Raw genomic sequence first — 14026 nt, 5'->3', positions numbered from 1 at the left:
TCCTTCCTCCTGAGATAAGTCACTACTTCATTCCAGTGAGGCTCAGCTCTCACTCACCTGGCACATGCAAAATGAAACAAAAAGAACAACTATGTCCAATTAATATAAAAGAAACAGAATCTTCAATAAATTAGTTATGTTATATAAAATCACCTAGCTTCAGCTTCAAGTCCTATACATCTTTACAAATTTCTTTGAGGAGAGTTTCCTGCTTACTAATACAGGCACTGACGTCTCCCGGGGCCAAGGATCTCCAGATGTCCTCAGGGTCATGCGTCAAACTAAACCCTGCCGGGGAGAGATACAGGGTGCAGGGGGAAAGGTTACTCAAATGGCCAAGGTGGAGGAAAGCTGACAAGACATCTGACCAGTTTCTTAGGGGAGGGAAGATGTACCTGGGGCAAAGCACTAGCCAAGGTAAATCACTTTTAAGAGAAGAGTGAAAGTGCACAATGTTCAGCAAGATGACCGAACACGACACAAAGTGCCCTGGCTTTAAACCTGAAACAGAGTCTCTAAGAATCACTTCTACATCCAACTGTGTTTAAGCACACATGTTGCGTGCATACACACGCACTCTACAAGGACACGGGCTTTATGGGGAACGCGAGGGCGGCACGAGAGACTCCCAGGTCCCACACCCCACCTAAGACTCTGAGCCTTGGCCCGCGGAACGCAAAGCTCAGGAAAGACATGCCCACGGAAGCCAATGCCCTGAGGTTCAAGACTGGCTCTGCGGTAAGGACACTCAAAATCCAAGAACGTGAGAAGCTCAGAAAGGACCTGAGAGCTCGGTAGCCAAGCTTCCTTTCTGAAGATGAAGAAAGCGAGGCAGAAACCCTGGCGAGGACAGCCCGGGGGTTCGCACAGGGCTTGGGCCTGGAACCGAGACCCCCGACCAGGCACCCACTCCCCCGGCACCGCCGCTCCGCATCTTTCCGCCGGAACAGAGACCCCAAACGGACTCCTCGACGCCCCAGTTCCTGCCTTTACGTCCTCGGCTCCACGAACGCAGAGGCCGGCACTGACACGGCAGACCACCGGGAACGGGTTGGGAGGACGCGGGTTCTCGCCCAGCTCCACCCTGCCCGGCTCGGCGACCTCGGTACCTACATAAGCCCTCAGGCCAGCCGCGTCCATGCCCTCCCGCCCGCGAGCACGACACGTCGGCGAGCCGCGCCGCGCCACGTTCCCCGGAGGCTTCCCGCCGCCGCCGCCAGCTCCGCGGCCCCGGCCGGGCCCACCCGACTCGGACGCGGGCCCACGCGCGGCCAGCCCAGCCCCCGGCCGGCCCGAGCGCGCAGCGACGTCCCGGGACGCCCGGGCCCACAGGGTCGCCGAGCAGACGCGCCGCGGTGCCGCCCGGAGCCAGGGCGCGCTCGGGACAGCGCCTGCCGGGCCACGAGGCGCGGCGGCCGGCCGAGGGCAGGAGGGCCCGGGGCGCGCCCCACGCGCGGGCGCCTTACCTTCGGCCACGTCCTCGTCGATGGCTCCCTTGACCTGCGAGAAGCACCACTGGAAGTCGTTGCCGCCCGCGGGGCAGCAGCCGCCGCCGGCTCCTGCAAACACACAACCCGGCGCGTCAGGCGGGCCGCGGCCCCCGCCCCGGACTCGCCCCCGGCCGCGGCGCGGGCCTCTCACCTGCCATAGCCGGCGGGCGGCGGGCGCGCTGAGGCGGCGGCGGGGGCGGCGCGTCGGCCGCGCCGACTGCGGCTGACGGGAGGAGGCGGCCGCCGCGCTGCTGCCGCCCTGGAATCTCAGCCCCGGCCGCCCAGCCGCCGCCGCCGCCGCCGCCTCCGCCGCCGCCGGGAAGTGATTTTTTTTTTTCCCTTTTCAAAATGGCGCCCAATGCCCGTCGCCCCGCTCGATGACGTCATCCCTCCTCCGAGCGCGCCGCGGGCGGGGGGCGGAGCTGTCCGGGGAGGGCGCCCCCGGCGCGGGGGCGGGGCCGGCACGGCCGCGGGGGCTGTCGGGGGCGCTTCGCGCTCCGACGGCGCCTGCGCACAATCCACCGCGGGCCGCAAGCCGTGCCCCGCCCCCTAGCCTAGGGCCACGGCTCCGCCCAGGGCCGGAAAAAGGGACTCCTCAGTGCCGTGGGCCGGGTTCTTGCCCGTCGGGTTTCTTGGCGTCTGGGGTGACCTAGTGCTTGGGACTCAGTGACAGGTGCTCCCTGGAAGACCATCAGTAGGGCCGCCGCCGGCCTCCTGGCTCTCTCAGAGGGATGTTAGAGAGCGCGAAGCTCTATCCCCAGGGACTTGGCGGGTGGGCCCGGGTGGTGGCCGCGACTCTAGCCCCCGGGCTTCTCCAGAGGGCGCGCCCGCCCGGCAGTGCTTCACGCACGGCCCCGCCCCTGCCGGGCCTCGGCCAATGGAGGCGTGGTCCTTCCGCGAGCCCCGCCCGAGATGCCTCGCCTCTACCCGGGCCCCGCCCCTTCTGGGTCTCGGCCAATGGAAACGCAGTACTTCCGCGAGCACCGCCCCACATGTCTCGCCTCTACCTGGGCTCCGCCCCTTCCGGGCCTCGGCCAATGGGAACGCGGTCCTTCCGCGAACCCCGCGGCGGCGTAGGTCAGGGCTGCCAAGTGCCGCGCAGGTCAGCGGCTCTCGGCCGGCTGACCCCCCTCTTGGACTCGCCCCACTGCGAGCTGACCCCCTTTAAGCTGACTCCCTCCCCGGGCCCTACCCCGCCGGCCGGCTCTGCGCGTCCTGCTGTCTGAGCACGCGGAGCAGGGACCGTCCCGGTCCTGGGAGCCTGGGAGCGCGGGCTCGCTGCTGTCCGACTCTGGGGGACTCCCAGGCGCGGGGAGCCCTCGCCTACCAGCAGCAGGAAAACTTTCGGCGTTGGGTGGCCACGGTGGCTTAAGTTGCAGAGTTCTCGCCTCCCATGCCGGAGACCCGGGTTCGGTCCTCGTGCCTGCCCATGTGAAAAAAAAATTTTTTTTCGGCGTTGGACCTCCGCTGGGCTCATCTTTTTTCCTAGCGGGCTTGCTTTCAGAGGCCCAGGGACAGGTCACCGCCACTTAGGAGATTTTCGGCAAGCGAAGCCGTAACTGCCCTCGGGGTCGCCATGGAGTCGCAGTGGCTGCCTCACCCTTCTGGAGGCCGAATGTGGGGATCCCCGCGGAGGTGTTCCGAGCAGTTCCGGCGGGTACGCGGGAGGTGGTGCGCTAGCCGGGGGTCAGTGAGGAACACAGCGGGTAATGGAGAAAGAAAAATGTAGAAGTCAGACCGTGTTACATAGCAAAGTACTGAAAAAAAAGGGTGTGCGTAGAAGAAAAAGGCAATTTTTATCAGGGTGTGTATTCCTTTTCAAGAACCACTACAGTGGTTCTCTTTGCCTTGCTGGGTGTCCAGGCCGAGGCTGCAGGTCACCTGCTCAGGCCCTGGGTGCCTTTCCATCCTGCTCCGGTGGTGGGGGCCTGCTCCCCTCCCCCATTCTCCAGAGTTCGTTACCTGCTGAGCTGTGTGGGACTCCGAGAGCATCGGGTCCGCAGAGTCATGGCCCCCAAACGCGGGTGCCCTGGTCCCCAGGAGTCTGTGGATTATCCACCTCATGTGGCAAGGGGGACTTTGCTGCTGTAACTCCACAGCCCTCAATATGGGGGGGGGTTTCCCTGGCTGACCCAGGTGGGCCCAGTGTGATCAAAAGAGCACTTAGGAGAAGAGCCCTTCCTCCAGCAGGGTTGGCGAGACAGCGATGGGAACTGCAGGGGAGTCCGAGCCCCCTTGCTGAGCCCGCTTCTGGGAAGGCCTGGGGTGGGGGAGGCAAGCCACCTCGGGGGGCCAAGGCAGCTGGCACGGAGACCTCAGGCCACGGCCAGCAGCGAGACCAGGTCCTGCCAACTGCTTGCAAGGGTTTGGAAGCAGGCTTCATCCCAGGGCTCCAGAAAGGACTCCAGCTCAGGGGACCTCTTGATTTCGTCCCATGAGCTGCTCAGTGGGGAACTGGCTGCCATGGGGTCCCCGGCCTCTGACCTACAGAACCATGAGGTGACAAACGGGTGCTCTTTCCAACCCGGAGGCCTGGGGTCCTTTGTCACGGCAGGAGTAGAAAGCGAATGCGAGTGCTTATGCAGAAACAGGTGTGCTTGGGTTGCTCATCTTGCTGGCCTTCGCCATCCTGGGGACTGGGCTTTTAGTTCAGTCACTGACTGAGTGTCACCTGCCTAGTATTTGCGTGGCAGGGCCATGGAGCCACGTCTGGGGGCCCGTGGGGGCAGGTATGGGGGAGAGCCCACCTGTGCTCCCCACTGCCTCTGCTCCCAGGGGTCCCACGAGCACCCACAGAGCACTTTGCCTGCTTTCACCCAGTGCTCAGGAGATCCCACAAGCAGATAAGGAAGCGATTTGCCCAAGGCTGCATGACTGCTCAGAACCACAGCCCAGGTCTGCCCTCAAGGCCAGGCCCCTCAACCTCGAGACCGGAGGTTGTAAAACGTGAAGTAAGGTAGGACCCAGCCTCTAGGGGAGAACCTGCACTTGTATATTTATGGAAAGGGCAGGTGGTCCAGGCAGGCTGCTCATCCTAATGCCTGGGGCCTGGGTGGGGAGAGCGCTCTCAGTGGACTTGGAGACGTCCTGCGGTTGCTTTGTACCCCCCATCCCAATTCGATTTTGTGGGGCCCATGGCGGCCCGCAGCCCTGCTCTGTCCTGCATGCCCCTCCCCTTTCCCTCTGCCCTCAGAGCAGCTTCAAGGACCTCGCAAGGACCAGCCTTCCTCCTGCCAGTTCCCCAGCCCGCCCTAACCGGGTTTTGGCGTTCTCTTCCTCTTGGGGAAAACCGGATACCTAATAGCATTGCCTTCCAGAAGTCCATTCAAAGGCAGCCAGGGTGGGAGGTATCTCCATGTGGAGCCGGGAACAGAGGGTTGCCAGGTGGGAGCGCTGTGCCCCCGTTGTCCCCCTGGATTTTCTCCTATCGGGCAGGGACTTCCTTTCCCCAAGGGCAGCCCTCAGGTCAGAACCAAAGAACGGACCACCGAAGCGTGCTGGTGGAAGCTGTGGTGTGCCCCAGAAGAGCCGCATTCTTTAATCTACATTGAATATTGCTGGGTCGGAGCTTTTTAATTATCCATAGAGATGTGACCCACCCAACTGTGGGTGGTAACTTTTGATGAGGTGGTTTCCATGGAGAAGTGTCTCTACCCATTCAAGGTGGGGTTGCTTCCTGGAGCCCTTTAAGAGGGAATCATTTTGGAAAAAGCTTTAGAGGCACCAGAACCAACAGAGCCCACAGAACAGGCAGAGCCCCGGGAAGCCACTGAAGGGAAAGCCAGCAGATCTCGCCATGGACCTTTCCAGCTGAGAGAGAAACCCTGAACATCATCAGCCTTCCTGACCCAGGTGTCTTCCCCTGATGCCTTAATTTGTACATCTGCATAGGCTGACTTTAATTTGGACATTTTTACAACCTTAGAACTGTAAACTTGCTATTTAATAAATTCCCTTTTTTAAAAGCCGGTTCATTTCTGGTCTATCACATTCTGGCAGCTTCTTTGAACTAGAACACCAAGTCCTCACTCTTGGGTTAAATGTGCAAATGATGAAGCACAGGTGTAGGAGGGAAATGGGGCAGCCACTAGCCAGGGCAGCCTCCCCAGGCTTCCCAGGCCTGGGAGGACAGCAGACGCTGGGTGCAGTCAGGGTCTTCCACCTCCCTGGCTGTCTGCAGCCCACCCACGGCCCCCACGGATGACTGCATCCTAGTTCCTGGGACTGGTGAATGTGGGAACAGGAGGGAGCTGCGGGTGAGGTTAAGTGAAGGGTCCGAGATGGAGGTGATACTGGACCTAGGGCAAGTCTGAGGGCATCACAGTGGTCCTTAGAAGCGGGGGCCGGGACCAGAGCTTGTAGTTTGTAGGCACACCTGTGCATGTGCACAGTTTGTAGGTCCACGTGTGTGTATGTATGTGTGTGTGCATAGCATTTGGTGTGCGTGTGTGTGCATGTGCATAGTTTGTAAGTACATGTGTGTACGTGTGCATAATTTGTAAGTGTACGTGTGTGTGTGCACGTACATAGTTTGTAGGTGCACGTGTGTGTATGCATGTTTGTGCATAGTTTATAAGAGCACTTGTATGTATGCGTGTGCATAGTTTGTAGGGGCACGTATGTGGATGTGTGCACGTGCATGGTTTGTAGTGCACGTGTGTGTGTGTATGTGTGTGTGGATAGCTTGCAGGTACACGTGTGTGGATGTGTGAGCATAGTTTGTAGGTGCACGTGTGTGGGGGTGTGTGCACAGGCACATTTTGTAGGTTCACGTGTGTGTATGTGTGTGTGCATAGTTTGTAGGTGCACGTGTGTGTATGTCTGTGTTTGCATAGTTTGTAAGTGCACGTATCTGCAGTAGATGTGTGTGCACATCTGCGGCGTGCCTGTGCATGTGTAGGGTCCCATGGGGCTTGTGGTCCCCATGAGGGGCCCCAGCAGCAGGCAAGGAGGAGGGTCCCTGGCTGAAATGAGGAGCGAGGATGCTGTTTTCAGGGAGGGTGGGGTGGACCCTCCCACTCTGGCTCCAGATTTGAGTGTCCTGATGCAGATTTCATAGAGTGCAGGTTTGAAATCACAGCTAAGTTGAGTGGTAAAGTCAACGCTGTGCCTCTGCCAGCTGATGTTTTGGGTGGAGACACGCACGCCGTGAGGCTTGTGTTCACGCAGGCACACTGCTTGGTTGGATGGGCCAGGCCCTGTGAGCCCCTGCTCTCTGAGGTCTTCCTCAGGGTCCCCGGCCTGGTGGGGACCCCGGAGTGTTGCAGGGGCTCAAAGAGAGCTCAGGTGACCCAGGAAGGAACCGGGGAGACGCCTCTGCCTAATCAAATTTAATGCCCACACTTGATTGAGTCACATCTCCATGGAGATAAGCTAATTAAAATTCCCATTGCACAGTACTGAATAGGGATTAGAAGAAAACGTTGCTCCCACAAGGTTGGTTAGGCTTTTCTAGGGTGCATAAACCTTTTCAAACTGGCACAGTTTGTCATGACTGATGAACCAATATTGGTGCATTTTTAGTAACTAAAGCCCGCAGTTTACGTTAGGGTTCACTCTTGTGGCTGTGCATCTCTGGGGACGTCAGGGCACACGCCCACCATGAGAGCGTCAAATGGCAGAGTTTCCCCACTCTAAAGTGTCCCATGCTCCACCTGCCTACCCCACTCCCCACCCCCACCAGCAGCCGCTGTTCCTTTTACTCTCTTTATGGTTTTGCCTTTTCTAGAACATCGCTTTGTTGGACTCACACATTCTGCAGCCTTTCAGCCTGGCCTCTTCCCCTGAGCAATGTGCACTGAAGGCTCCTCCTGTCTTTTTGTAGCTCGATGGCTCATTTCTTTTTATCACCAAATAATATTCCATTTTATGGATGTGCCACAGTTTGTCTATACATTCACCTTTTGAAGGTTTTTTGAAATTATGAATAAGTCTGCTATGAACTACCATGTGCAGTCTTTGTGTGCATGTAAGTTTTCAAATCATTAGGGTAAATATCTTGGAGCACAAGTGCCCGATCAGATGGTAAGATTGTGTTCATATTTGAAGAAACTGCCAAACTAACTCCCAAAGTGGCTGCACCGTTCTGCATTCCCACCAGGAGTGAGAGAGGGTCCCCATGGCAGCACATCCCCTCGGCACCCGTTTAGATTTGAGCTCTCATCGTGGTGGTAACAGCACCTCGCTGCTGTTTGCGTGTGCGATTGCCTAATGGTGTAGGTTGCTGAGCGTCTTGTCATATGCTCATTCGCCACCTGCGTGTCCTGATGAGGTGTCTGTTCAGATCATTTTCCTATTTTCTAAATGGCAAAAATATTCTTCAGATTGTTGAGTTTTAAGATTCTTTGTATATTCGTCTGTGGCTCGTCTTTTCATTCACTTGACAGTGTGCTTCACAGAGCAGAAGTTTTAATTCTAATGAAATTCAACATACCCATTTTTTCTTTCATGGATCATTCTTTTGGTGTTGTGTCTAAAAACTCGTCACGAAACCAAGGTCACCTATTTTCTCTTATATATCTTCTAGAAGTTTCATAGTTTTGCATTTTACATTTATGTCTGTGATCCATTTTGAGTTATTTTTTGTGAAAGTTGTAGATCAGTTATGTTTACTTTTTTGCCTGTGACTGTCCATCGTTCCAGCACCATTTGTTGCAAAGACGATCTGTTCTCCACTGAACTGCTTTTTGCTCGTTTGTCAATGATCAGTTGACTACATTTGCACGTTTCTGGCCTCTATTCTGTTCTAATCACCTAGTTGTTCATGCTTCCACCAGTACCAGACTGTCTTGGTCACTGAAGCTTTGGAGTAAGCCTTAAGGTTGGGTCCGTCATCCTCTGACTGGGTTCTATCGGGTTGGCTCTTCTGGCCCTTTGTCTTTCCGTATAAACTTCAGAATCACCTTGTTAATATTCATAAAATAGCTTGTTGGGATTTTGATGGAGACTTGGGAAGAAATGACATCTTAACAAAATCAAGTCTTCCTTCCATGAATGCAAAATCTCTCTCCATTTATTCACAGCTTCCTTGACTTCTTTTTTCAGAATTTTGTAACTTTCTTTATATAGATCTTATATATATTTTGTTACATCTATTGACACATAACTTCATTTTTTGGACGCTAATATATATTGTTTTAATTTCAAATTCCAACTTTCATTGCTAGTATATAGGAAAACAATTGACTTTTGTATATTAACTTTGTCTCCTGTAGCTTTTCTATAATCGTTTATTAGTCCCAGGGGATTTTTTGTCTATGTCTTGGAAAATTTTCTTCACAGACAGCCATGTCACCTGTGAGCAAAGACAGATTTATTCCTCCTTCCCAATCTGTTTACCTTGTATTTCCTTTTTCTTATCTTATTGCAACTACAGATGGGGAAGGAAATCAAGTGTAATGAAATGTTGGGGCCGACTGTAGACGCCCCTTTCCTTCACCTGAGACCATTCTGTCCACGCTCTTTCCACCTGGAGTGGCCCCCCGCGCTTGCGCCTGGTCATCGTTCCATGAGTGTGCAAGCCATGTCCACGAGACTCCCAGCCCCACTCCTACAGGGCCCACCTGGCGCACAGGGGTCCACACTCCCCCCAGCCCGGCCTGAGCACCCTGGTGACAGGAACACCCAGAGGCGTGCTTCCCGTAAACCCTCTCTGCACGCAGCAGGCTGGCCTGAGTACGGGAAGTGACCCAGGTTTTATGGAATAAGAGGTGTCAAGAGATGAGATTGAGGACCCAGACGGCTATTTGCCGTGACCCTGACGAAGCTTTGTTAATGTCACATGCCCAGTAACCCTGAGCTGGGAGAAGGCAGCGTGTGCCTCCTGCACACCCCTCACGGGGGTGGGGAGTGCACTGTGGTTGGCAGGGTCTTTCCAGAGAGCAGCTGACTTCCTGGGCACTGGCCAGGATTCCCGGCATCTTTGGTGGGTCCTTGGGGCATCAACTCCGGGTGGCAATGGAGAGCCTTTGTGTCCCTCTTGGAATTTCAATATTCCTTGTCTTCTCTGGGCCCTTGTATTCTCACGGATTTTAAAGATACATTGTTGTTCTTGCTATAATGTCATTCTAAAAGAAAAAGGGACACGTTTCAATGTTATATTACAGGTTTGTCTGTGACAGAGGTCATTCTGGATCTTTCTTTTTCCCCCTTTGGCAGCCTTCTGTGCCCGTTGGCTGAGGAGCTTGGGGGCGGATTCCTGGCAGGCGGAGTCCCTGTGCACTCCCTCCCCTCCCTGGGCTCTTGACCAGTTTCCTGGCTGCTCCCTCCCTTCCTCCGCTGCTGCCTGCGCCCCCCCTCAGTGGGCCCCCCCGCCGCCCTCCCTGCGGGCCCCCCAACCCTGTGGCTCCCCCACCCCAGCAGCCCGGCCCACAGGGGGCATAGGAGGGAGGAGGGAGCCAAGCCCGGCTTCTGGCTGCGTGCAGCGAGCGGGTGCAAAGTGGGCACCGCGGGCCTCCCATGGGTGCTGGGGGCGGGGCTGCAGCACCCCATGGTCGGCAGGGCTCGGTGGGTGAGCTCCTGGGTGGGTACCGCTGGCCCGACAAGCCTGTTCCCCCCAGGGGGCAGGAAGGCCTTGGGCGTCCCCCCGCCCCGGCACTGGGCCTGAGCCCCCCACCGCTCCGAGCATGTGTCCCAGCTCACCTGTGGGCTCGGGGGCGGCTCCGGCCACTCTGCGTGGGGTGTCCGCTCGGACGAGGGGAGTCCACGTCTGCCGGCCTCTGCCGGGTCTCCGCCCCTTACAGGCGTGTTGGCCTCCCGACCTGCCAGTTCAGGGGCACAGGAGAGGCCAGTTCAGGGATGGACCCGAGCGTGGACCAGGTCTGGGAGATCCCATTAGATGGGGCCAGACTGAACCCAGTGGGCCTTCGCCGGCATGGCTGGACACCTCCAAGCAAAGGAGACTTGGAGGCAGAACCAGACGAGGCCAGATGAGGCCAGATGAGGCCAGAAGCCTTTGGGAACCAGAGGAGCAGATGCAGGAGGAGATGCGGCCATGTCAGGAGGCCGCTGCAACCCGCAGCCCCCCAGCCATATGCTGTCCCTGCCTGCGGACCTTCCCCACCCAGCAGTAACTTGCTGGGGTGTCAGCCGACCGATGTGTGCCATCGTGGCCTCAGCACCCTCTGACATCCCGGGCGGCCGCCTACCACCCTCTCTCCTCTCCGCGTCCCAAGCCTGGCCCCCTCTGCCTCGCAGGCCGGGTGGATGGGGCCTCAGGGGAGCCCCAGCTCCTGCTGCACAGATGCACAGGTCACAGGGAGGCTGGCCACTGGGTCTCTATCTTGCATCCCCTGTGGCTCTGTGGAGGTCGGCTCTGCTGCATCCCTAGGGGCCCTTAGCCAATAGCACCCAGGCAGCTGTGCCATGGTCCCCACCCGGCCTTGGCAGAGCAGGCCCTCGTTCTCTGCCCTGCTGCCTCGTGGGTGCCCAGGTACTGGCCTGACTCGTGGGGCCCTGGCTGGCCACGGCATCTCGTGGGTTTATATTTCTTGGTCCAGGAAGCAGAGCCCCAGGCTGAGGGCGCACCAGTCCAGCAGGAGAGGCTGAGCTGCCACCCTCTCTCCCCTCTTCCCCTGCAGGGGAAGTGTACAAAAAAGGGGTACACCTGGTAGGTGGAACTACAGAAGGTTCTGCCCCGTGGGTGGAGGGATTGCCTGAGCTGTGGGTGCCGATGGAGTAGGGGGCCACGAAGAGGGACTCTTCATGCCCCCAGGCAATCAGCAGGGAGTAGAGCTGTTCTACACCTCAGGAACAGAAACTTGGGGAGGCCCCTGGCCACTGAGCTCAGGGGGTACAGACGGGGTGGAGGGTCCCAAGAGGGCGACAGCTTAGGTCCAAGGTACGGCCACCCTGTCAGGCATCTTGGCCGTCAGGTGAGACAGGTGGGGCCAGCTGGACTGCATGCCTTTTCCAGAGGCTCAGAGAGGTTAGGTGACTTCTCCTGGGTTGCCCAGCTCAGGAGTGGCAAAGGTGGTCTGGCACGGATTCTTTGACCACAAGGCTGCTGCCAACTCTGCCCCCTGCTCCTTCCCTTTCCTAGTACCCAAACCTGGCCACTGATCAGACTCATTTAGGGCTGAAGAAACAGATTGCGGTGCCCTATTTCCAGGCATTCTGATTCCAGGGCTCAGGGTGGGGCCACCTCTAGTGTATAAAAGCTTTCCAGCGGGAGTAGAGGGGAAGGTCTGGGGAAAGCAGCCTGTAAGGCATGGCTGAGTTTCTCAGGTCTCGGGCCCTGCAGACTCCACGTCTGCTCAGCTGTGTATTTTGTTTTTTCCAATTTGCCCTTTTGGTGTCCTGGGAGAGATTCCTTGAAAAGTTCTTTGGTCTCTTGGCCAAGTTTATGGCAAAAGTGACTTTCCAACCCCTCAGGCAGGAGCCTGGGCAGCTGAGCCCCAGAGGAGTCCCGAGTGAGTGTGGGTGTGTGGGTGGGTGGATGGCAGGGTACAGCTGGACTGGGTGGAGGGACAGGTCCTGGCACAGAGTGGCTGGAACAGCCAGGCGGGAGATGCCTTCCCTTGGGGCTGCTCTTTGTCCTCCTGGACGCACCTCAGGTGCTTGGGGTAAAGGAGCAGAAGGCCTTAGGCCAGCTCGGAGGAGGTGGCTCTTGGAAGGGGGTACCCGGGGTGACTGGGAGTGCCCAGAAAGCCTGGGCCCTGTGGCTGCTGGGGGCTGGGCCACCAGGGGCCGGGGCCGAAAGGTGGCCCTAGGATTCCTGGATGCAGATGCGCTTCACTTGTTTGAAAACTCACAAAACGAATGTGTACCGTACTGCCCGCTAATCTGGCAGCCCCCTAACCAGCGCCTGGCCCCCGCCTCCCCGAGACCCTCCAGGGCCTCCGCCTCGAGTCTGCTGCCTCCTCAAGAAGCTCTCGTTTCTTTCAGTAGGAAATGGTGCTCCAAGCCCGAGGTCCCAGCACCAGGGCTGCTCACGGCTTCTGCCGTAGTTTCTGGAACTTTCTGACGGACGAGATAGGAAATGCATACTCATTTAAGGTAAAATGTCCAGTGCTGGTACAGGATTTTCTTACTTGCTCTCTCCTCCTGGGTATGGCGTGGCTATTTCTTCTCTTTCACACCAAACCCTCGTCTCCTAGGGACATTCACGCCATCGCGTGCCATGCACACGGCGGTCTTGGCGTCGACACTGGCAGGGAAGGCTGGGGTGCACGCGTCCCCCCCAAGGAGCCACACTGTCTCTGTGATCTTCCTCAGAGCTTGCCTTATGCCCCCCTCTTCTCAGCCCTCATGGGTCTTAGTTCCACGACTGCTGCCTTCGCTGCTCACCCCGCGTGCTGGGCTGCGGCCTGCCACGCGCTCGGTGCCCGAGCCTTGTTCGCTGTAGATTTCCTGGGAAGCTCCCAAGCAACAAGAGTTCTTGAGTTCCAGCGTTCTGTTTACTGTTCGGGTCTTCTGTGCGTCCGTGTCGGTTCTTTTGTTGGATATAAAATTCTTGGCTCACATTTTGTTTCCTTGAGTTTCTTAAGTAAGTTGCTTCTTTCCTCTGGCATAAAGGGCTGATGCTAAAAAGTCTGATGACGACCTATTTTTTATTCTCTTATAAGCCACTTACTTTTTTTTTGTATGGATGCCAAAGGGTTTTCTTCTTTTTCTTTAAAGTTCAGTCATTTTACTAGACTGTGTCTTCGTACTGGTCATTCTGGGTCCTTTCTAGCAGGTATAGATATGCTCTAATTTTGTATCTCTCTTCCTTTCAGGACATTTGTCTCGAATGATGGTTTTTAGTGTTTGTTGTATTTCTTGGTTTGGTTTTCTTTTTCAAATAACTCCTATTATCTCTGTGTGGGATCTTCTTTGCCTACCTTAATATTTATTACTTTCTTTTGAATACTTTCATTTCTTTTTTATTTTTTAGAATCTTATTGAGATTCATCTTTTTTCCCCTTAGGATTTTGCCTGTTATGCTTGTACATTCTTGTGTTTCTTCTAGTTTAGTCTTCGTTTATGCGATGATTTACAGATCTTATTTTTCTCTCTTAAGTTCTGTTGTTGTTTTTCTGAGTTTTCCAGTGCTGATTTATGTTATTCTTTCATGTCATGCCATTTTCTTAATGCCTTATTTGCAACAGAGATTGCAGTTTGACTTCTGTGGGCTTGTTCCCCTGGCATGCTTTCATTGTCTGGGAGTACAATTCCACTTTCGTTGTCTGGGAGTACAGAAGCAGGGACTGTAGCCAGAAATTCTCAACACCCCCTGGGGCTCTCCCAGGACAAGCCATGTGTGGGAGAAGGTCTCGGAAGCAGAGTTCAAATCGGGGGCAACAGAGAGAGGAGAGTCCGGAAGTATCGGCCCCTCCCGAAGCACAGCAGCCAGGTCGGAAGCCAACAGAGGCCTGGGGTGGCCCCTCATGGATGAGGGCACCTTTCCCTCCTGGTGCACGGCCCTCCTTGGGGTTAAAGAGGGCACACCCGGTGGTACTGTGACACACTGGGCCCAGCACACACACACGCACATGCCCACATGCACATGTGGCTTCCCACTGCCAACTGGGCCAGATGTGGGTGCCCGGGCACAG

General features: G+C 56.5%; 1 protein-coding gene and 1 long non-coding RNA gene across 2 annotated transcripts in view; both read right to left on the bottom strand.

The window, feature by feature from the left end:
* The window catches only part of PPP2R2D (protein phosphatase 2 regulatory subunit Bdelta), a 56788-nt gene extending 55113 nt beyond the window's left edge, over nucleotides 1-1675 (bottom strand). The window contains exons 1-2 of the mRNA XM_077126424.1: nucleotides 1642-1675; nucleotides 1467-1559 (exon numbers count right to left, since the gene is read on the bottom strand). Of these exons, the coding sequence (XP_076982539.1) occupies nucleotides 1467-1559; nucleotides 1642-1648 (100 nt within the window). The 5' untranslated portion in view covers nucleotides 1649-1675. The remainder of the gene's footprint in view (nucleotides 1-1466; nucleotides 1560-1641) is intronic.
* Nucleotides 1676-8594: 6919 nt separating this feature from the next.
* LOC143653311 (uncharacterized) lies at nucleotides 8595-12819 on the bottom strand. The gene is made up of 3 exons (XR_013161249.1): nucleotides 12521-12819; nucleotides 10131-10249; nucleotides 8595-9556 (listed from the first exon to the last, which is right to left on the bottom strand). It is a non-coding gene; the product is annotated as an uncharacterized LOC143653311 (long non-coding RNA).
* Nucleotides 12820-14026: the final 1207 nt, after the last annotated feature.

Source organism: Tamandua tetradactyla, chromosome 13 (genome assembly GCF_023851605.1).
Source record: "Tamandua tetradactyla isolate mTamTet1 chromosome 13, mTamTet1.pri, whole genome shotgun sequence".
NCBI classification, from domain to species: domain Eukaryota; kingdom Metazoa; phylum Chordata; class Mammalia; order Pilosa; family Myrmecophagidae; genus Tamandua; species Tamandua tetradactyla.
This window is presented reverse-complemented; position numbering and strand designations above follow the sequence as displayed.